Source organism: Hevea brasiliensis, unplaced genomic scaffold (assembly GCF_030052815.1).
Source record: "Hevea brasiliensis isolate MT/VB/25A 57/8 unplaced genomic scaffold, ASM3005281v1 Scaf88, whole genome shotgun sequence".
Taxonomy (NCBI): domain Eukaryota; kingdom Viridiplantae; phylum Streptophyta; class Magnoliopsida; order Malpighiales; family Euphorbiaceae; genus Hevea; species Hevea brasiliensis.
In genome coordinates, this window is record NW_026615308.1 from 96203 (window position 1) to 119638 (window position 23436).

At 30.9% G+C, this 23436-nt stretch overlaps 2 protein-coding genes and 2 pseudogenes across 5 annotated transcripts; 3 read left to right on the top strand and 1 right to left on the bottom strand.

The window, feature by feature from the left end:
* The first annotated feature begins 3363 nt into the window (after positions 1 to 3363).
* Positions 3364 to 9322, top strand: LOC131177785 (probable glutathione S-transferase). 3 transcript variants are annotated; one of them, XR_009147079.1, is made up of 3 exons: positions 3364 to 3682; positions 4661 to 5101; positions 9049 to 9322. XR_009147079.1 is itself a non-coding variant. In XM_058142880.1 (2 exons), exons 1-2 carry the CDS (start codon positions 3368 to 3370, stop codon positions 5021 to 5023), a joined length of 678 nt encoding a protein of 225 aa, XP_057998863.1. In that variant the 5' UTR covers positions 3364 to 3367; the 3' UTR covers positions 5024 to 5177. The 3 variants fall into 3 exon arrangements, 1 of the variants encoding a protein (XP_057998863.1); XR_009147080.1 differs by lacking the exon at positions 9049 to 9322 and adding an exon at positions 8409 to 8423; XM_058142880.1 differs by lacking the exon at positions 9049 to 9322 and having other exon boundaries at positions 4661 to 5177.
* Positions 9323 to 9477: 155 nt separating this feature from the next.
* On the top strand, positions 9478 to 11445 carry LOC110646436 (probable glutathione S-transferase; annotated as a pseudogene).
* A 1823-nt stretch (positions 11446 to 13268) lies between these two features.
* On the top strand, positions 13269 to 14269 carry LOC131169180 (probable glutathione S-transferase; annotated as a pseudogene).
* Positions 14270 to 15172: 903 nt separating this feature from the next.
* LOC110646440 (E3 ubiquitin-protein ligase UPL5) lies at positions 15173 to 19218 on the bottom strand. 2 transcript variants are annotated; one of them, XM_058142883.1, is made up of 4 exons: positions 18751 to 18937; positions 17466 to 18676; positions 16427 to 16974; positions 15173 to 16235 (listed from the first exon to the last, which is right to left on the bottom strand). In XM_058142883.1, the coding sequence occupies exons 1-4, from the start codon at positions 18783 to 18785 to the stop codon at positions 15408 to 15410; spliced, it is 2622 nt and encodes an 873-aa protein (XP_057998866.1). In that variant the 5' UTR covers positions 18786 to 18937; the 3' UTR covers positions 15173 to 15407. The 2 variants fall into 2 exon arrangements, with proteins under 2 accessions (XP_057998866.1, XP_057998865.1); XM_058142882.1 differs by having other exon boundaries at positions 17466 to 19218.
* Positions 19219 to 23436: the final 4218 nt, after the last annotated feature.

Below are 23436 nucleotides of genomic sequence, written 5' to 3' on the forward strand. Positions count from 1 at the left end.
TGCTCACCCGCTCCCGCTCCAATCAGGTTCCTCGAATTTAGGTCCTGTATAGCACAAATTTTGTTAGTGAGTTGAATAACCAAATTTGAATCATTAAGTAGTTGTGATACAGAGATCAGATTGCAATTCAAATTTGGCACATAAAGGACTCGTTGCAATTTCAAGTCTCCTCCAAGCAACACAGTTCCTTCTTTCACCGCCAAGGTCTTTTCTCCATTAGGTAACCCGACTGAGCATGGCACAATGTCACGCAATTCACTCAAAAATGCCAACGTTCCTGTCATATGATGGGAAGCTCCTGTGTCAATAATCCAAGGAAATATCCTCTGCGTACCTGTCAGCCTCTCATTGCCACCATTCTGACAAGAATTCAACATGCCCAACAAAGCAGCCCACTGCTCTTCATTTAATCCACTAAGACCCTTTCGATCTGAATCTGTCACAATTCCACGCCCACCATCAACTTCAGTTGCTTGTGTGGCATTGGCACGAGCAACTCCTCCCTTGTTACGTCTTGCTCCATTGCCACGTTTTTTACCACCTCCTCATCCAGCAGAAGTTCCACGTGGTCTATTACCCCACCATTCTGGATAACCTATCATCTGGAAAACAACTTTCAGCATCATGTCCCTCTCGGTTGCAATTAGAACAAATTGAGGATTTGTCTTTATCCCCCCTTGAATTTCGACTTCTTGCTCGAATGGCAAAACTCATAGGATTGCCTCTTTCTTCCTTGGTTAGTGTCATAGTTCGCACCTGCTCTTGCTGAACAACCATAGCATAGGCACGATTCAAATTGGGCAAGGGTTCAGTGCTCAAAATGTTAGAGCACACTGTTCCGTATCCTTCTTCATCCAAGCCCATCAAAAACTGATGAACTCTCTCTTTTTCACGCTTTCTTTCCAATTCAATGGTAAGATTGCATCTGCAGCCTGCATAGATACACACTGATATCTGATCATAGTTGTTTATTTCATCCCATAACGTTTTGAGTCTTCCGAAATATGAAACGATCGATTGACCTTCCTGCCTACAATTCACCAAATCCGATCTCAGTTGCTGCATTCGTGGACCATTCCCAATCGAGAACCTCTGTTTAATATCCTCCCACAGATCCTTTACGTTCTCCATGTGAGAGATGGTCGAGCGAAGCGTCGGTTCAATGGTGTTAAACACCCAAGAAACCAGCATAGAGTTAACCGTCCACCAATCTTCGAGTTCCAGTGAGTCATCTGCTGGTTGCTTAACAGATCCATCAATAAAACCATATTTCTTTTTGGCCCGCAATGCAGTTCGCATAGCTCGCGCCCATTCTTCATAATTCTCACCCTTCAACTGAACTTGGGTAATCAAGTTACTTGGGTTGTCATTTGAATTCAGTGTGTAAGAACTAGAAGTTTTTTTCCCTGATCCAGAACTCTCATTTTTCTTTTCATCAGCCATGGCTCTAATACCATGTAAAAGAACTAAAAAATTTTGGAGTAAGAATTCTAATGTTTATTGCCTCAGAAATCAAAGATATATATAAAAAATTATAGCTAACAAATAGATTCCTAATCAAGCTAAACTATCAAAATTGTATCAGAATCATACAACAAAAGGTAAGAACAGATATGCACACAAAAATTCCTAAACAAATGCTCTAAATTAATGCAAAATAAGTGGCAGCTAACTGCTGCCTTTCCAATACTTTTGTTTGAGTTTATTTGCTGTTTCTACGTATATAGCCTTCAAAGCCTATATTATTCTATTTAAGACATGACTGTGGTTTTATTGAACTCAAGTTTACTTGTCTGCGTTTTCTTTAAAATAGGTTTTAGAACTGTCATTTCTAGGTACTCAATCTAATTTGGCATTATCATCACGATCTTCCTCTATCGCCTTGAAGGAGGTAACGAAGCTTGATGTCTCTTGCTCTATGTGTTTCCTTTCTTTTTTCTAAAAAATCTAACATGGAGATAGGCTGATGACCTTTGTGGAATTCCATAATTAATCAAAGACCTTAAATGGTTTTTATTAAGACTAATCGTCAACGAAAGTAGGGTTTAGCTCTGATTGAAATACACCTTAGGTGCCTTAAGAGAGGACTTAAGATACTTAGGATTAATTTCCATTAAAGCAACGATCCTGAATCTAATGAATAGACATGATTACATCCATAATAAGGTTAAAGTGTGAAATCTTAATTTTAAAATTATTTTAAATTCATTATCCTTCTAGTCTTTAGTATTCAAAATAGATCAGATTCACTCTTCCATTTTATTCGATAGTCTAGACAGTTAAAATTACTATGTACCTTGGTACTTGCAAATTAAATTTCTTATGGGACGATACTTTACTCACTACTTTATTACTTATTAACGATCCGTATACTTAAGGGTTGAAAAACCAGCAAACAGTGATAGAGTACTCATACTCACAATGAACATCTCTTTTTATCGTAATGCAAGAATTTTCTAAATGGGCCTAATTTAAAGTGGGCTTTTTAGTCAACCAACTAAAGTCTTTAATTTTTATACAAAGCCGTCAAAATAGACCACACTTTGGACTAAACATTCGTCATCCCTTGCGTACTGAGATTTTCTTTCTTTCTTTTTTTTTATTTGTTGTGGTGCAATTATCATATAGTCCTTCAACTTTTTGTTTTTCTTAATTCTTCCCCAACATGAAATATTTGCTACTTATATTAAGTTTATTAACAATTAAAGTGAGGATAGTTATTTTTTTTTTCAAAATTAAAGAATAAAATTTAATAAATAATAATTACTCTCTCCATTCACTTTTATCACTTTTATTTGTTTTAAATTTTTATGCAATAATTAAAAAAATAATTAAATTATAATAAAATATTTATTAATTTGATTAAATTATTATTTATCTGACCTATTTAGTAGAGATATTGATATAAAGTTGAAGAATATTAATTAATACTTTTTAATCTTATCAAAATGACCTAATTTTGGACAAGACGATTTCTAAAAAATAACAAACAGAAGACGATGGAGGAAGTATTAAAAATTTTAATAGTTTATTTATTATTACTAATCTATCCAATCAATGATCAAATATTAATATTTAAATAAATCTTAATAGTTCTTTTTTTTTTCAAAGAATTTTTCTTTATATTACCAAAAAATGTAGTTTGGTAAAATTGAGCCACTATCCAAAAAGGGCCAAAAAAGAAAACAAGGGGGTTGGGGTGAAAAATTAATAAAAAACTATGATTGTGGATTAAAAAAATTTTATTTTTTTTTTAAAATAAAATAAAGACCAAGTGCAGAGAATAGCAGGATGAGGCCAAAAAATTTTTATATAAATGGCAGACTCTGTGAGCTAGAATTGTAGGAGATTCCAAAGCAAAGTAGCTATGGCAGAAGAAGAAGTAAAGGTTTTCAGGACATGGTCAAGTCCATTTCCTTTAAGAGTGATATGGGCACTAAAGCTGAAGGGGGTTGAGTTTGATACAGTGTATGAAGATCTCTCCAACAAGAGTCCTTTGCTTCTGCAATACAACCCTGTTCATAAGAAGGTTCCTGTGCTTCTGCACAATGGAAAACCCATCTGTGAATCTCTTGTCATTCTTGAATATGTGGATGAGAGATGGAAACAATTTCCATTGTTGCCTCAAGATCCTCATGAGAGAGCCAAGGCTCGCTTTTGGGCTAAGTTTGGTGATGATAAGGTATTATTGCTTCCTACTTTGATGAGTATTAGTTGCTTTTTCTTTTAGCCTTTTTTTCCTCGAAGTTAGAAGTTATCTTTAAGGTTAAATTTTTTTTTTTCTCTAAACTTTTAAATATAAATTATTGATTTTTTTTATTTAGATTATTAATTAAAAAATGTAAAATTAAATAGGTTTGAGGATTTTTTAGATAATAATAATAATTAGATTTAGGATGAATTTAATTAATTAATGATAAATTTTAATTGGATTTGAAATAGGTTCAGGTATTGAGAGTTTAGGCTTTGATGATTTTTATAGATATCTTACCCGTTGTTATCCTTAATGTACAATCAATTTAATAGAGTCAAAATATAAAGATAAAATTATTAATTCTTTAAAATTAGGGGTATATATATATTAATTTTGACAAAACCCAAGAACTTAAAAGTGATTGAAACTAGGGCTGAGCACAATACGGTTCAAAGGGCTGGCACAAATACAGTTCAAACCGAATAACCGAACCGATTCAATTCGGTTCAATTTAAAAGTTAATCGGTTGGTTTTAATTTATAAAAATTTGATTTATTTCGTCGGTTTTGAAGAAAAAAACAGAACCGAACCGAATAGTGATTTATATAGTCAAATCGAATTAAATCGAACCGAATCGATTTTTGAATTAATTTATTTTTATGGAAAATTTATGAATTATATTTAATTTTATATATATTAATTATTTAATTTCATTGATTAATGGTTATTAGGTTCAAACCAAAGTTAAAATTAGACCAAATAACTTGAAAATCAAGTCTAAATTAAAAAATCAATCAAAAATCAAACTGATCGGTTTAAGAACCGAATTAAAGCGGTTCGGTTTGATTTTTTCACTAAGTTTCTAAAATTAGCAGTTCGGTTTTGATAATTTAATTCGGTTCGGTTCGGTTCGGTTTGAACCGATTGCTCACCCCTAATTGAAACTAAAAATTTCTGTTGATGCAGGTCTTTCAATCAATTGTATATGGTATTCTGTTCAAGCAAGGAAAAGAGCGAGAGGAAGAAATACCTAGAGCAATGGAGATCTTGCAGCATTTAGAAGAGGAGCTAAAAGGAAAGAAATTCTTTGGAGGAGAGAAAATTGGGTTAGTGGATCTTGCATTGGGATGGCTTGCTTATTATTTGGGTATAATTGAGGAAGTAATTGGTCTAAAACTCATAGACCAAGAAAAATTCCCACTATTGCTACAATGGATTCAAGAATTCTCAACTGCCCCAATCATTCAAGAAAATTGGCCACCTCGCGACGAACTTATCGCCAAGTTTGATGCCAGTCGTGAGGCTGCCCTTGCACAAGGACTTAAATAAAGGATGGTCCAAGTTTTCATTTGTCACCAATAATACACAAGATAAAGCCAACAACATCACCTTCTTTAGAGTCAATGGGTGTGTACCTTTCTTATCCTATGTGTGCTTGTGTGTCTTTTATTTATTTAAAAAAAAAAGCATATATTTTTTAGTATTTTTTTTTATTTATGTGATATTCCACACTTAGATTGGGAGTAACGTTTAGGAAAGAGGGCGCTTTTAAGTTTTAAAAATATGTTGATTTGTTTATTTATAATAATTTTTAAATTTATAAATTAAATATATAAATTAAAAATAATAAGTTGGAGGATTTGATTTTTTATTTTAGCATTTATAAGCTTTGTACATATAAATTAATTTGATCAAATATTTTATTATATTATTTTTATTTAATTTTTAAAATTTAATAATAAATCTTATTTAATATTATTTTTAATTATTTTAATAATAAATATACTTATAAATTATTTTTTAATAAATGCGTTAATTATTTTATGCGTTAACTCATAAAAGAATAAAGACTTAGGTGAGTTGAGTTGAGAGTTTTATAATTTTTTTTAAGATAGAGTTTTTATAATTAAATTATATTTAAATAAATGTGTTTATAAAAAATTTGAATTCATATTAGAATTGATTATATCTATCATTACATTAAATTTTTAAATGTAAATTTATATTATATATATATATATTTTAATTAATTTTATATATATCTCAGTATAAATATTTAATATAATATAAATTAAACTCGTTATTAGATGTACCCTATTTATATTGACAGATTGAATGATTACGTAATGACTCATTTAAGAGAAAAATTCACCTACCTCTGATACTGTTGCCAAAAAAATCAACGAAGGCTCTTCATTTGGAAATAAAATTTTTAAAAATATTATATTTAAAATATAAATATTCTCACCTATTATAATTTTACTCTCTCAATATCTAATTAATATATATATTTTAAAAACGTAATTAACATTATAAAAATATTACAATATTTTTAACCTGTATTATATATAACTCATAAGAGGAAATGGTTAAAAAAATATGAAATAAAACATAATAGATTATTAACTAATAGTAATTTTATCAATATTAGATTTTTTTTTTCTAAATTTTTATCAATATTAGATGACAAATTAATATATATTAATTTATATGGGTACTTCGTGTTTCCTAAATGAGCTTAATTTAAGTGGGCTTTCAGCCTATTGTAGTCAACTAACTAAAGACTTCGATTTTCATGCAAAGCCGCCAAAGTAGAAATCAAGACCGCACTTTGGAGTAAACGTTCGTCATCCCTTGTGTACGTACTGAAAAAAGAAAAAAATTAATTTGTGATGGTGTAAATATGATATAGTCCTTCAACTTTTCGTTTTTCTTGGTTCTCCCCCAAAATGAAAGATTTGCTGCTTATATTAAAGATTAAAGCGAGGATAGTTAACAAAATTTGAATAATAATAATAAATAATGAAAAAAATTTAATAGTTACTGGCAGAGTGTAGTGGCTTAATGGTAAGCCTTTGATATTAGATACATTTAATTTCAGTTTGATTTTCCATCCTAATATTAAAGACTTAATATTGTCTTTGCTTGATGGAGATGAGTGAATCGACTATAAGTTGTCCATACTTTCGACAAGTTGAGATTGACTATGATTAAGTGATAGGTCTCCCTGTAACTTGGATTAAATCAGGAATGATGAAACCTTCTAATAGCAGACATTGACATTAGAAAACAAAGACTTGCACTTAAAAAGCTTTTTTTTTTGTCATAAAAAAAGAAAAATATTAATAATTTATTTTATTATCATTAATCTATTAAACCAATGATCAAATATTTATAATATCAGTAATATAATGTAACACCCCTAATTTTTAAATTTATTATTTTATGGGTAATCATTTATATTTTATTTTATTTTAATTTTAGGAGATTATTTGAAATTTTTCGGATTTTAAAAATCGGGTTTGATTTTTCGAAAATATAAAACTTTGATGATTTTTAAAAATTAATTTAAAGACCACGTGGCAAAACTAAAAATATATTTGGATTCTAAAAATTTTTTTTAGAATTTTTGGACCTCGTTTTCGGTCTCAAGGCAGAGTAAAAATTTAAAATTTTGTATCCTGAATCGGATCGATCGACCGGATCTAGTCGAATTGGACCTCTTCCTCTTCTTCCTCTCTCCCTCTCTCTCTCTCTCTCTCTCTCTCTCTCTCTCTCTCTCTCTCTCCTGTTTTCTCTCTCCTTCCTCCACCCCTCGCCGGCCAGCCACTGCCCCAGCCTCCCCCACACGCCGGCGCACCTCCAGGCCACCTCCCCGTCGCCGGCCGATGCTCTAGGCGGCCGAAAAAGTCGCGCGAAGTCCCCCCTGCCCGCGCGCGTTGTTTCGTCTTCTCGGGCTGATTCCGGCCTATCCGACCATCAATCGGATCGGGTCTTGTGTCAAAACTCATTTACACCTCGAGAGCTTTCCATAGACACCATGAACACCAAAATGCATCTAGCGGTTTGCCCAATTTTTGTCCGGAAAGTTTTAGCCCATTTCGATTTTTGGGCTAAATTTCTCGCAAACCGTGAACCCCAGGAGAAAACTGAGAGTACCGGAGTGCTCCACTCATCGAGAGCTTTGCGGCAATACCAATTTCAAAATTTTCCGACACCGTTTTTCGGTAGGTCCCGCGAAACTTCGTAGTGTTTTTTCGAGCACTAAATGAGCTTAGAAAATTCTGTAAAAATTATGTAATAACCCCTGTGTTGTGGGCTTCATGTAGGTACCTTCAATTCGCGGAAATTCAACGGTTGCCCGGGTCTGTAAATTTCGGACGAGGCAGACAGGCTACCGAAAAAGTCTCAGAATTGGGTCGAGATTTTGGCTATCCCACCATTGCCAAATGTCCCGAACACGTTTTCGGGGTCAGAATCGGCATAGGTAAACCCGAACCTTACTTTTTCTTAATTATCTAGTACTTGAATTGGATTAAAAATCCATAGAATATTCGTGGTAGCTTAGAAAATTAAAATTCCTTTTGCATTAGCTTAGTAATATTGCTAAGGACCGTGGGGCAAAGTTTTAGAATTTTTAGAGCTCATTTGGGTAGTTTTTGCAAAAGGGTTAATTATAAGGACTAAACTGTAATTTTTTCATATTGTGATTGTTGACTGTTTGGATGGGCCCAGGAGGGGCTATGTGATGTGATTGAGTTGTGGATGTGTGGTTTGTGGATATAGAAGTGCGTTTTAAGCCCTTTTGCAGGTTGGGTAGGTCCTAGGTATAGGGGAGACTCTGTCGGATTTTCGGCACGACTTAGGACATCTTTGATTTTTTCTTAGTTTGTATTGAGTCAAATGTATTAAATAATTATAATAAAATTATCAGGTGAGCCGGGACAGCCTTCCTCCTCCGCCTAGCTGCCACAGTGACCTCAATTTAAGTCTGTGAGTAAAATATTAATTTTAATTGTAATTTCGATATTATTATATGTTCAAGTATGCCCATGCATCACTTATAAATATGTATCTATGTAGTTAAACACTAGGCACGTTTTATATTGCATTCATAATTGTTGAAGTGCCATGGATGTTGTTTGTGGTAATTTGGAGCAGTGTGTGTGCGTGGCGTGTGTGTGGTATGGTATTGGATATGGACAGGACGGCTAGACACGGCTTGAGAGACACTCGCTGGGATCCGGTCCTTCAGGGTAGACACGACTTGAGAGACACTCGCTGGGACCCCGCATTTGGTTTATTAAGCGTTGAGAGACACTCGCTGGCAGAGGTTGGATTAAGAGGGCTATATAGAAGATCAGCTCCCATATATGTATTGTTTGACAGTGTTGGGTGTGTGAGTGCTCCAAATTGCCTTTTTGCTGTTATGATATGAATTGTATGAAAATTATGAGGATGTTGCATATCACTCCACATGGTGCATTAGCTTTAGATAGCTATAGAGATTATGATTAAAATTGGTATTTTATTCTCTGAGTAGAACGCTCACTCCTGTTCATCTATTTTTCCAGGTTACAGAAGGATTATTTGTTGTGACTAACCTGCTCTTCTTCTCCGCAGGTTCATTGATAGTATTTAATGTACTTTGTACAATTAAGTTAAATTTTAGACTCCGCATGTGCTAGAAGTACTTATTTTTATTTTGGGCCTGTATTATAAAAGTTATGTTGGACCTGTAAAATTATTAACTGTATGTATGACTGGATTGGATGAGGGAGCTGAGCTCCCATTGGACTTTTGATATTATGAGCATGTGGAGGGTGAGCTGAGCTCCCCAATTTATTATATATTGTATTTACAGGTCGGGTGAGTCAAAAACTCCCCGTTGAACGATGTTGAATTCTTGAAATTGGGCCCAAATGGGCCTTAGGATTAGGTTGAGGAACAGTTAATCTTACTACAGGCCTCGGGGGCTTTAGGCTGGCCTAGGTCCTAGTGTCGGTCCAGCCCATAGGTTGGGTCGTGACATATAAGATGTTAAATATTCAAATAAATATTAACAATTTTTTTTAGAATTTTTTTATATTACCAAAAAATTTTCCTTGGTAAAATTGAGTCACTATCCAAAAAGGAAAAACAAGCGGGTTGGGGATGAAATTTTAATAAAACTATTATTGTGGGTTAAAAAAATTAATTTTTTTAAAATGAAATAAAGACCAAGTACAGAGAATAGCAGAAGAATGGAGCCAAAAATTTGTATATAAATGGCAGACTCATTGGAGATGACAAAAAAAATTGGCTATGGCAGAAGAAGAAGTAAAGGTTTTTAGGACATGGTCAAGTTCATTCGCTTTAAGAGTGATATGGGCACTAAAACTGAAGGGAGTTGAGTTTGATACAGTGTTTGAAGATCTCTCCAGCAAGAGTCCTTTGCTTCTGCAATAGAACTCTGTTCATAAGAAGTTTCCTGTGCTTCTGCACAATGGAAAACCCATCTGTGAATCTCTTGTTATTCTTGAATATGCGGACGAGACATGGAAACAATTTCCGTTGTTGCCTCAAGATCCTTATGAGCGAGCCAAGGCTCGCTTTTGGGCTAATTTTGGTGATGATAAGGTATTATTGCTTATTAGTTGCTTTTTTAGCATTTTTTTCCTCTAGAGAAATTATCTTTTGGTAAATTAATTTTTTATTCTTGAATTATATTTAAATTAACATAAATATCTTTAAATTTTCAAAAATTAATGGTTTAATTCATGTAATTTCATCAAATTGAAAGTTTCTTGGAACATATTTGAAAACAATGTATTTTCCTTTCAATTTCATGAAGTCAAAAAAATAGGGACTAAAACCATTAATTTTTGAAAAATGAAGGCACATATGTGTTACTTTAACATAATACAGAGACAAAAAAAATGAAATTACCTTTAAGGGTATTTTTGATATTTTCTCACAGTTAATAGAAAATTGGCATAAAAGGAAAAAAATATAAAAAAAATACAATGTGATTTCGTGTTTTAATATATGAGGGATTGTTGTTTAATTTTTATTAATTTAATACTCTATATTTTTCTCCTTTAGCAAATATGATCTAAAACGTTAGTTACCGTAAAATGATGCTGATGGAGTGTTTGTGTGGTGCTCATTATTGCTTAAATGACGAACACGTGGCTCTGACATATCGTTTATATGTATTGCCACGTCAGCATTATTTAATAGTAACTAAAGATTTAGACCACGTTTACTAATAAAAAAAAAAAGGGCAAAGGGTATCAAATTAACAAAACTTAAATCATGATCCCTTATATACCAAAACGCGAAACCACTATATTTTCTTATACTCCTCCCCAAAATTAAATAAAAGAATTTTCAATTTAATAGAGTTAAAATATAAGGATTAAATCATTTTAAAAAATCAAGAGATATATACATTAAATTTAATATAATCTAAAGACGAAAAGTAGTTCAATCTAAATATTCTTGTTGATGCAGGTGTTCCAATCAATAGCATATGGTATTTTGTTGAAGCAAGGAAAAAAGCAAGAGGAAGAAATACCAAAAGCAATGGAGAACTTGCAATATTTAGAAAAGGAGCTAAAAGGAAAGAAATTCTTTGGAGGAGAGAAAATTGGGTTAGTGGATCTTGCATTGGGATGGCTTGCTTATTGCTTGGGTATATTTGAGGACGTAATTGGTCTAAAACTCATAGACCAAGAAAAATTCCCACTATTGCAACAAAGGATTCAGGAATTCTCAAATCATCCAAGACAATTGGCCACCCCGAGACAATTGCCAAGTTTGCTGCCATTCGTGAGGATGTCCTTGCAAAGAGGACTTTAAATAAAGGAAGCTCCAAGCTTTCACTTACCACATATAAAAACAAAACAAAGCCAACAACACCATCTTATTTAGAAAAATTACTATACGCAGTCATTCAATTTTACAAGTATTTTCATAAAAGTTATTAAATTTTAATTTTTTATAAAATTTATAAAATTTTAATTTGATTTTATAAAAATCACTATAACCGAAAATTAAAAATTTTCAGGTTAATCTATTATTTGATAATTATTTTATAAATAAAATTATCTAACTAGTGGTTGCTTGTGAAGAAGAAACGGAAGAAAATGAGGAGTATAATGACAAGATGTAGCTAGAAGCATTTTACACATTCTGTTTTGTTTTTTTTAAGAAACTAATAAAATAATATAATTTTACTTGTAAAAAAATTTATAAGTTAGCAGATTAATCTGAAAATTTTTAATTTTCAATTATAATTACTTTTATGAAATTAAATTAAAATTTAATAAATTTTATAAACAAAGTTAAAATTTAATAATTTTTATAAAATGTTCATAAAATTGAGTTATCCCTCGTTCCATGATCCCTATCTTAATTTGCCAATGTTGGAGTGTGCAAATTAATGTTATCTATCGTATTGGGCTTGGATTGGGCTTTCTTGCCCATGTACTCTTTGGATTTACAAATTAAAGTGTAAGCGTCCGTTTGAGATTGTATATTAAAAAATAGTTTAAAAAGTTATTTAATTATTTTAAAATTTTTATGAGGATAAATTGTTATTAAATCCTTATAATTTATCAAAATTAATTATTTAGTTTCTATTTTTTAAAACTCAATTAAAACATCCCTTATTTCATAAATCAAACTATTTAATTCTTTTATTAAATTTCTATCAAAAAAATCATTCAAATTGTTTTAACCTTGGTCAAATGGATTAATTAAGTAGTTTGAATAGTTAAAATTATAAGGATTAAACAGTATAAATATTTAATATTAAAATAAATTTATTAATATTTTCTTTTGACAGAATGATTAAAAAATTTAATTTTATAAAATACATAGACATTTTAATTTAATTTAAATAAAATTAGTAGGTATGTGGATGAATATCAATATAATGTCCACACATAATTAGGAATTTTTAAATCAGCTAACCTCCATCAAATTAATTTAATAAATTTTATTTTAACTTTTTTTATTAAATGTCATTCAACATATCCACTAAAATATATTTTATTTATTTTTACTAAAAAATATATATCATTTAAAGCCCTCAGAAAAAAAGAAAAATGCGCCTAGCCGTGACACTGTTGCCAACATAAATTAAAATTGTTCAGCAAAGGCTCATCATTTGGAAATAAAATTTTTTAAAATATTAAATTTAAAATATAAATAATCTCAACGATTAATATTTTTCTCTCTCAATATCTAATTAAAATGTATAATTTAAAAACATAATTAACATTATAAAAATATTAAAATATTTTAATCTTTAATATATAACTCAGGAAATGGTCAAAAATATGAAATAAAAAATAAAAAAATAGAAATATAATTAAAATAAGGGTAGTTGCCGGCATAATGATCAATAGAGAAGTCATATTAAAAGGAAGTTTCATTTATTCATATATTTTATTTTATTTCATCCTAAAAATCAACGTGAAGAGAAAAGAAGTGAAAGAAAAATACCAATTAGTGGACTGCACCCTGAATTTTTTTTTAAATATAAAAACAAGAAGCATGATCCAATAGTTTTATATCTATCTTTTTTTTCTTTTTTTAAGACTAGATTCCAATTTGAACAAGAAATCTGCTAAGTCGTTTATAAAATATATTAGGGAAACCTCCTCCTAACTTTTGAAGTACAGTTGGATTTGGTCTATTTTTTTTATGTAGTATTAGAATTTTTTTTCTGCTTTGAATCACTTGTATTTGCCTACAAACTTCATATTCCAAATGTTAATGCCTCCACATGAGGGTGTCCCACATTTGTTTGAAATAGGCATTTGTGCTATATACAAGAATTGGGCAAATCTCTCCCTATTTGGGATGAATTAAACCGGTCTATTTTTCCTAATTTTTATTTTATTATTGTTATATATAAACTTTTACAAAATTTTTGAGTAAAGAAAAGTGAAGCTGAATCAGTCCAGAGAATTGATTATAAAGAAAGGACTGGATCACTGAATTAGCTGGCTAGGTAGTAGTTAGTGATATCAAATCTGCCATGGAAGAAGAAGTGAAGCTTTTTAGGACATGGTCAAGTCCATATTCATTAAGGGTGGTTTGTGCGCTAAAACTGAAGGGTATCGAGCATGAAGCAATATACGAAGACCTCTCCAACAAGAGCCCTTCACTTGTGAAACATAACCCTGTCCACAAGAAGATTCCTATGCTTGTGCACAATGGAAAACCCGTCCGTGAATCTCCTGTCATTCTTGAATACTTGGACGAGACATGGAAGCAAACTCCTTTGTTGGCTGAAGATCCTTATCAGAAAGCCATGGCTCGGTTTTGGGTCAGATTTGGTGAAGATAAGGTAACTGTAATTAGCTCTCATCATTAATTAATATACAATTAAAGTGAAAATAATGCATTTCTTGCATTCTTTATTGTTTTCTTGATGCAGGTGTTACAGTCAATAAGATTTGGTGTTCTTTTGACAGAAGGGAAAGAACAACTAGAAGCAACACTTATCTGCAAAACTTGAAATATTTAGAAGAAGAATTAAGGGGAAAGAAATTCTTTGGAGGAGAGAAAATTGGACTAGTAGATCTTGCATTGGGGTGGCCTGCTTATTATCTTGAAATTTATGAAGAGATGATTGGTGCAAAACTAATAGACCAGGAAAAGTTCCCACTGTTAATAGCTTGGATGCAGGAATTTTCTAATATCCCAATAATCCAAGAAAGCTGGCCACCTAGGGACAAACTTATTGTCAAGCTTACTGCTGCTCGTGAGGCTAGCCTTTCCAAGGTAGACCCAAAATAAGTTAGATTATTGTATACATTGGATGCAGTGCTCTCTCATCACAAAAATGTGAGTCTTCCGTGAATTAAGAAGAATAAACCTCATATGAATGCGAGTGAGGGTACATATGATATTCACCCATTAATTTAGTGTAATACTCTTGGAGGAGGCAAAACTTTCCCTACAGAAATAATGCACAAAAAATTGGCATCACCTTCTTTTGTGATGCCTATATGTGTGTTTGTGCTTGTATTGGAGCGTGCAAATGTGTGATATTTTTTATGAAGTTTAATTTCTTAATGTTGGGTTGCGCTTTTATTGGCCCTCAATATAAGGATGTGTTTGATATTACTATTTAATTTTTCTGAGATCAATATGTAAATTAAATTATATATTTACTTACAAGCTTACTGCCATACTACTTTTGTTGATTTTTTTTCCTTGGAGTTGCCCTTACACTGCAAATCAGTTTACAACAAAGGCAGTAAAGCTGTAGCCAATGTAGAAACACACACAGTGATATATGTAGAGGAAATTAGATTTTATGAACTACTGGACTAAGAATTCAATGATTGAAGGTATCATGAATTTCACAAGGTCAGATATCATAGTACCGCAATCATTTTCTGGGTTATAAGATATGAATTTGAGTCTTAATCCGAATCAATTATATAAAAAATATAACTTCTCTTGGGATAAATAATTATAGTAATTTTTTTTAATCCTATTAATAGTCAATAAAATATGTATATTAAGGTACGTTGTATTGAAAAATTGAAATTAAATTGCTAAGAATATGTTATTAGCAAACATTGAACAGGGTAAAAAAATGGTTGTTTGAAAAAAAAAAAGGTTGTTGGAAGTAAATTTATAAATGTTACAAATGCTCCTAGCATTGTCTTTTCCTTCTAAGAATATCCAATGTAAGAAAAAAAAATGGTAATATTTTTAAGGATTGTTTTGTTCTCTGGTTAGTCTATCATGAATTTAAGACACAAGTATGTAAAATCTACCTATTTTACATGTTGATACGACTATATATCTATGTCTTATGTCTGTGATGTATTGGTGATGGGCAAGAATTTTTCCATTTTATAATGGCATAAGTGGCTGAAGTGGGGAAAACCACCACAATTACCGAGATATTTGTAAAGCCTAATTAGGCATGAGATGACCTCTTAACAAATGGATGGTCCAAGAGCTGAGCAGCAGTGGGACGATCGTCTGGATTAACTTGCAGGCATTGCAGGATAAAATCCTGTGATAATCCTGACAGAAAATCAGGAACAGGAGGTGGCTCACCCCTTCCAATCTTGTACAAAACCTGTGCAGGTTCCAAATGAGAGTATGGAGGTTTCCGAATTAACATTTCCAACACAGTGCATCCGAGACTCCATATGTCTGCTGGAAGCCCATACCCTCCTGTTCTTTTCAGGTTGACAACCTCCGGGGCCATCCAACATGGCGTTCCCTTGCAGGATTTTATGAGATTATTAAACTCAGTCACTTTTGCCAATCCAAAATCTGCAAGTTTCACAGTTCCTCCAACATTCACCAATATATTTGCACATTTGATGTCCCTATGAATTACGTTGTGCTCATGGAGGTACTTCAAGCCATGTAGTATCTGTCTAGTGTAAGCAGCCACTTGGGAATCCTTAAGATGATACCTGCTGTAAATTTCTGTAAGAGAGCCATTACTTACAAGCTCTAGAAAAATATAAAGCTTTGTTTCATCCTTGTCTGTTCCATAATATTGAACAATGTTTGGATGATTGAATTGGCTTAATAAAGCAATCTCCTGCTCTATTTGGTAAATACATTGCTTTGCTTGATTTTCTTGATTTCCTTGATCATGCAATTGAACTTCCTTCACAGCAAAAAAGAAACCCCCGGCTGCATATCCTTCATACACTGATCCAAATGACCCGCGTCCCAAAAGCCTACCCTTTTCCCAATTTGTAATAACATGTCTCCTTCTGTCACTCTGCCAAATATTCAGATTGATTGTCCAAAAATTGTTAGAAGAAAATCTTTAAACTACTTGTAAGCTGTAATATAACAGAAGAAAGCATAAAGGAAAAGTAGACTTTAGTTTAGAGATAATTTCAAACAGAGTTGATATGAGAAAAATTCTGCAAGCTCATAGCATAAGCAAACAGGAAGAGAATCACTTACATAATATCTATAGCTTGCTGCATTTGCCTTCAAATCATGAGGAGAAACACTGCTTTCGATTCCTTGCATCATCCAATCAAGATCTTCAAGATCTAAACAATGGAAAAAGAATTTCTGGAGGCATTTGTTACCAAAAACATCAGCAAGACCTTGAGCAAAATAAGAAACCTGTTTAGAGATAGATGTAACAAAGTGATGTTGAATGATAAGATCAGCAAATATTTTCCAATTTTTGCCATTCACAACTATGCTCTTTCCATCAGGGCAAAGTTCTGCGCTCCTTTTGTACTCTGCACCCCCAATAAACCTCAGTTCTAAAGCATCAGAAACAATGGGTTTGGAAACCATCTCCATTATCTGCTTGCAGTTACTATACAAGCATGGATCTGCATCCCGTATATCTTCTAATGAAATACTCTTTCCAGCCAATTGTAAGAAAAAAACATGATCAAAGACAACACCTACTCGCACTTGATGAATCAAAGCTAATGCTATCAGCTTACCAGCTAACCGGAAATACTCAAGGTGCAAGTTCTCCAGCTTAATTGCTGCATATATTAGAAGTGTATGAGTACTAAATCCTTTCTGTAGGAATAAAAAATGTGCAATTCTGATCATATTTATTGAACCAAAAACATAATTGTATGTCAACTACATAAAGGAATAAAGAAATATCAGAGGAGAGAATCACATACATAACCCAGACCTTCAATTTAAAAAGCATTCATTTCTATCATAACTCTATTTCAATATTATGAATGAAACTTCACTTTTTTCCTATTCAACATTAAGCTTTTAATTTGTCTGTAAACTTTATTTCTAATTATGTCACAGCATGATTATCTCTCACAATTTCAGGGGACCAATGCTATAAATATAAATCTTATGGTGTCAGCAAATTCTAAATAAGCTGGGAATACTGACGCTTTATTAATGCAAGATAGGGGATAACAAATCGTTTCTATCAGGAAAAGATCACGACACACAGCAATAAGATCCTGTTGAAGGAAACATGCATTACATTCAGCGGAAAGCTTACCAGGATTAGGATAGAGTCGTGCAGGATCATTTGGACATGCAATAAAAAGGGCATTTTGTGGATTGAATATAGCCTGGCACATTGAGAGAAACCACTTCTCCGTCAAATAACGTGTGCTGTAACTCTTCAGTCCTGCTGCACTCTCTTCTTGTACCCTGAGTTGTGAAAACAAATCATTAGGCAGCACCTGATGGCCTTCAACATGAGCTCCCATGTTGAGGAACTTGTCAATTACTATCTTGAGCGATCTTTGGAAATCTTCATTTGCCTTGGGAATCATCTGCCTGGCCAATTGCCTCCTAAATTCAAAGCCATAATCATTCTTATGCTCTAGAAGCCACTTAATATCATCTGTTGGCTTCAAATATTTAACAAGCAGCACACATAGTGAAAACTCTCTCTGCCGTAAAGACATCCACAATTCTTCTTCAGCGACGTCATAAAGTTCACTGATTTTGTGCAATTCTTCCAAAATGGCGAGATGCTGAAACCATCCATTCCAGACTGTAACATCTTCCCATGTTGTGTTTAAAGGAAAACAGCTCTGCATCTTAAGAAGGCATTCATCCATCTTTCTCAGCAATTTACTAAATGTAGCATAAAGAAACCCAAAGGCGTCCACATAATCCCTGTTGAGAATGGGATCAGAACTAGGACCTCTCTTAATGACAATAAACAAAGGGAGCAAAAAAGCCTTAAAGTCACAAACATCACCAAAAAAGGGCCCCGAACTCCAGGGAGATTCTGTACTGGAAGCCAAATCTTCACACAATCTATTCCCCAGCTCACCAACAAAAGAGAAAATCTCCTTCATCAAACAGCTGGCTCCCTTGGTATCCTCCCCATACAACAACCAACTAGCAATATCCATGTTTTTCAGCAACAACCCAAGAGCACTCCGGCAAGAGAGATACAGGGAATCCTCATGAGACACCCTTCTGAGCAACTTACAAAACTCTAACACCAAACATGCACATTCGTTACGCCAATCTTTCGCCAATGCTATTCTACTCAACTTCAGAATATGCATAATCATTCCGAAAGCAAAGACTTTGTCCACTTGATATGGGGACAAATAAAGCGAGACCAACAGTTCTGGAAGAAAGGACAGCCGAATTACCTCTAAATAACATTTGTTCTCTTTTGGGATCATTGAGAAGAACTCATTCATGCAATTCTCGATCTGGGTATACGGTGAAGGCACGTATTTCCTGTAAAAGTAGCGATAAATCACTGAAATCATTTCATCAACAATCTGCCAAGGCCGTAGATGCGTTGTGCTCACCAGGTGGAGGCGTCTAGTGTTTTGAATTGAACCATCCATGACCATCTTCTCCCATTCCAGCTGCTTCCCAATACGAAATAACCTTAATCTGATAGATGGAATTCTGATGATGGCTTGGATTTTCTGATTAAGAGAATTCATAGTATCGGTCCATTTCTTTTGAATTTCTTGGGTTTCATCACGAGAGATCAAATTGCTGATAAACATGCTCTCTACTGTATGACGGGAACTGAATTTCCAGTCCATTTTCCAGCAAAATGAAACTAAATTTGCAGAGACGGAGATGACATTATTATAGTGAAATTGTTCGTTAGGAAGAGTGGCCCCATTTTCACCTGTATGAGTAGGTCTAGCCGACCAGGCATACCAGTCGGCAGCGGATATGATTTCCCAGTTTCTCGAAGGTGGTGGACGGGCGGTGCCATTTTCCGTGGTTGCAAGTACAAAATTAAGCTGTGAGGAACCTTCTAACTAACTAAAGTGAAATAAATCTTTGGCAGACAAAAACATTATTTTTTTTATAAATAAAATATTTTTTATTTATTATTTTTAATTAAAAAAATATTATAAAATAAAAAATTATGTAATATTAAAATTATTATTTGTAATATTTTATTATTAAAATATTAAAAAATAATATTTTAATTTTTTAATTAAAAAAATATTTTCTTATTCAGTTCAAAATTTAATTTTATAATTTATTTACCACTAGACTTATTTAATTTTTTTTTCCCAATCAAATTCTAAGAAGCTGCGTTTTTAAGGCTATCATTGGATTGAAAAAAAAATAAATAAACAAGGGAGCAAGGAAAATTATAAAGAAAAATAAATATATTTATTTTTTAATATTTATTTTTTCTTCATTTTAAAGAAAAAATGGATAAAAAATCATAAAATTAATTTTTTATTTTTATAATTATTTATTTTAATTTTAAATAAAAAAATAAAATATATATTTTACTATTTAAAAAACTATTTCCCTTTTTTATTTTCCTCCCTAATATCCCCACAAGTGAAGAAAAATTACTTTTACATTATTTTTATTTTTCTTTCCTATTTTCCCTCTTCTATTTTCTTTCCTCTCTATCAAAGTTCTCAATCATAGTACAAGAGAACTCAATGATTAAATTAGGCTCAATGATAAAAAGCTTTTTTTTTAATTTTATTAAAAAATCTTAATTTTAATAATATTATCTCAGTATTCAAATTATTAGATTAGATTCTTATCGATATTTTTTAGTAAATGAACTGTAAATTTTGCACTTCTATTTGATTTGATAGAATGAAATAATTCTAATTTAATAATTTTATTCATTTTTAAGGTAATTTGACTGGTTCAGTTTTATATTTTAAAAATTTTGATTATTCGATTTGGTTCGATTTTGAATAAAAAAAATCATTATGATAAATCAAATCGAATTATTTTATTAATTTTTAAATTACTTTTATTTTATAGGAAATTGATGTATTATATATATATATATATATATATATATATAAATTATTTAATATCATTAATTAATGATTATTAAATTCAAATCAAGATTAAAATTATACCAAATAACTTGAATATTAAGTGTAAATAAAAAATTAATTATAACTAAAAACTGATCGATTTGAATCAAGCCGAATTAAGATGATTTTATTTTATTCATTTTTATCTTTGGTTTAAAGTTTGCATATAGTAAAATTTTATTGATAATTATTAACAAAAATATTTAGAGGTGATTATTATTCGGTTTGATTGAATAAATTGAATCGAACAATCATAATTTAATAATTTGATTCATTTTTAAGATAATTTGGTTATTTCAGTTTTAGATTTTAAGAATTTTAATTATTTCGATTTGATTCGATTTTAAATATAAAAAATTGATTATATCAAATTAAACTGAATTGTTTTATTAATTTTTAAATTACTTTAATTTTATAAAGAATTTATGTATTATATGTATTTATATATATATAAATTATTTAATTTTATTGATTAATGGTTATTAGATTCAAATCAAGATTAAAATCAGATCAAATAACTTGAATATTAAGTCTAAATAAATAATCAATCACAACTCAAAAACCGATCAATTTGAATCAAATCGAATTAAGATAGTTTGATTTTTATACATTTTAATTCGATTTAATTTTTAAAATATAGTAATTCAATTAAGATAGTTTGATTTTTATGCTATGTGGTTTTCTTCATAACCCTCCAATTGCTGTGTTTTGTTAAATGTTGATGCTATTTCTAATATTTTTATTATATAAGATTATTTAATAAACAAAATGCAAATTAAGTGTTCATCAATTGAGACTAATTTCCGATAACGTTACAGAGTTTATGGGCCAAACATTCCGAACAAGTTTCGATATGCTTTATGGAAAAGGTCACAGATGGAGTTTGGGTCATAAAGCTGCAATTTGAGAATTGGGATGTAAACTTCCCATGTTCCCATTCGCTTTGGACTTGGTCAATATTCGGTAGAGATTAAATTTTCATAGGAATAGTTTGTTTTTCCCCAACTTATTAAGTATTTTTTAAATAATAATTAATTAATAATTTAAAATGATCCATAGAAAGAAAAATAAAAAGTTTTAAAAAGACTTACAGGCCACGACAAACCAGTTTTGGCTTGATAAGTTATATAATTTTAAAATAAATAGATAAGTTATAAATAATGTTAACTTATTCATGACTTTTAACTTATTTTAAATAATTTTTTTATAATTTATAAATCTGATCAAACATTAATGTACTTATGACTTTTTATTTATATGTAAGTTAAACCAAACACTTTTTAAAATTAAAAGAATCTCCGCTCTTGTAAACTTTTTTTTTCACTAAAAGAATCATATAATATCCAGTTTTTCCCAAACAAAATATTCAAATCTATTTTTCAACTAATATATATTTACTCAGATTTTATTTTCACACTTATAATATGTAAAAGTTTTATTTGATTCATTGTGAGTATTAAAATAAAAATTGAAAGGTGTTGGTGATTGTGGTGTGGTTAAGGTAGGACCTCATGTGTGATTGTGAATTAATAAAAAAAAAATTAAATACAATTGTTAAAATTATAAATTTTTAATAAAATTAAAATAATAATTAATTTTAATAAAATAATTATTTTATTAATTTAAAAAAATTAATTTTTTATCTTAAAAATAAAAAAATAAATGATAATTTTTGACATTTTAATAATCAAGTTATAAAATATCTTAAAACGAAATATACCTAATTTTCTAGCTAAAAGTAATAAGCACGATTAATCCTATGTGATCATATTGCGTCTCAAAACTTTTTTTTTTTTTCAAGGATTTTGAATCCGGCCGGTGATAGAGTAGGTGAAAATAGAGTATTTAAAAATTTAATATTTAACTAAAATTAAATCAAAATTTAATTAATATATATTTATTTCATTATTTTTATTCGTTTTTTAAGTTTCCATACAATAATTAAAATTTTATTGGTAATTATTAACAAAATATAATCATTTTTAGGGCTGTGCACTATTTGATTTGAACAAAATAAATTGAATCGAATCGCCTTAATTAGTTAATTTGGTTCAATTTTAAGTTAATTCAATTTGGTTTGATCAGTTATTTCGATTCAGTTTAATTTTAAAGAGAAAAAATTGATTGAATCGAACTAAATTAAATTGAATTACGTTATTAATTTTTAAATTACTTTATTTTTATAAGAAATTTTTGTATTATATGTATTTTTATATATATAAATTGTTTAATTTCCTTGATTAATAGTTATTATGTTCAAATCAAGGTCAAAATCAATTCAACTCAACCAAACCTTTATCCCAAAAATTTGGGGTCAGCTATATGGATTTTCTTTCTCCAGTCTAAATGATTTTGGGTTAAATTCTCGAGAATGTGTAATACTTCTAGGTTATGTTATACTACTCTCCTCCAAGTCAGTTTAGGTCTACCTCTTTCTTTTTTTTGTATCCTCTAACCTAATGTGCTCTACTTGTCTAACTGGAGCATCCGTATGTTTACGCTTCACATGTCCAAACCATCTCAATCTCCCTTCTCTCAACTTATCCTCAATTGGCACCACTCCTACCTTTTCTCTAATACTCTCATTACTGACTTTATCTAGTTTAGTATGGCCACTCATCCACCTTAACATTCTCATCTATGCAACTCTTATCTTAGACACATACCAATAACTTAAAAATCAAGTCTAAATAAAAAATCAATTAAAACTAAAAAATCAATCGATTCGAACTAAACTAAATTACAATGGTTCGATTTTTTGTGCATTTCAACCTGATTTGATTTTTAAAATATAGTAATTCAATTAATTCGATTTTGACAATTTAATTTAGTTCAGTTCGATTTGAACCAAATGTTCGTAATTTTTTTTTATTGGTCGTGCAGTTTCTGTGAATTTTTTTTTTTTGGTACTCACCTAATAAAGTATGTTTGAGTACTTGAGAGGTCACAATATTCAATTGTAACTTCTAGGCTTTTGATCTCTTTCTTTTGTCCCATTTTTCGATTTCCATATGTCGCCGGCTTAAAAATATTTGAATGTCACTTAATACAAACTTTTTGTTAAAATACTTTATTAGAGCCAATTTTTAAAACTTGTTAAGATATGGTCTTTCTTATTTACACTCAGTTTATGATAAATTTAAGGAGATGTTACATAATACAACTGTGATT

Bases quoted from the DNA above. Each gene is read 5' to 3' on its own strand.
- LOC131177785 (XM_058142880.1), top strand. From the start codon at position 3,368: ATGGCAGAAGAAGAAGTAAAGGTTTTCAGGACATGGTCAAGTCCATTT. The intron at 3,683-4,660 runs GTATTATTGCTT...CTGTTGATGCAG, and splicing joins CTAAGTTTGGTGATGATAAG to GTCTTTCAATCAATTGTATA.
- LOC110646440 (XM_058142882.1), bottom strand. From the start codon at position 18,996: ATGGACTGGAAATTCAGTTCCCGTCATACAGTAGAGAGCATGTTTATC. The intron at 16,975-17,465 runs GTAAGCTTTCCG...TAATATATGCAG, and splicing joins ACGACTCTATCCTAATCCTG to CAATTAAGCTGGAGAACTTG. The intron at 16,236-16,426 runs GTAAGTGATTCT...AATATTTGGCAG, and splicing joins CAGCAAGCTATAGATATTAT to AGTGACAGAAGGAGACATGT.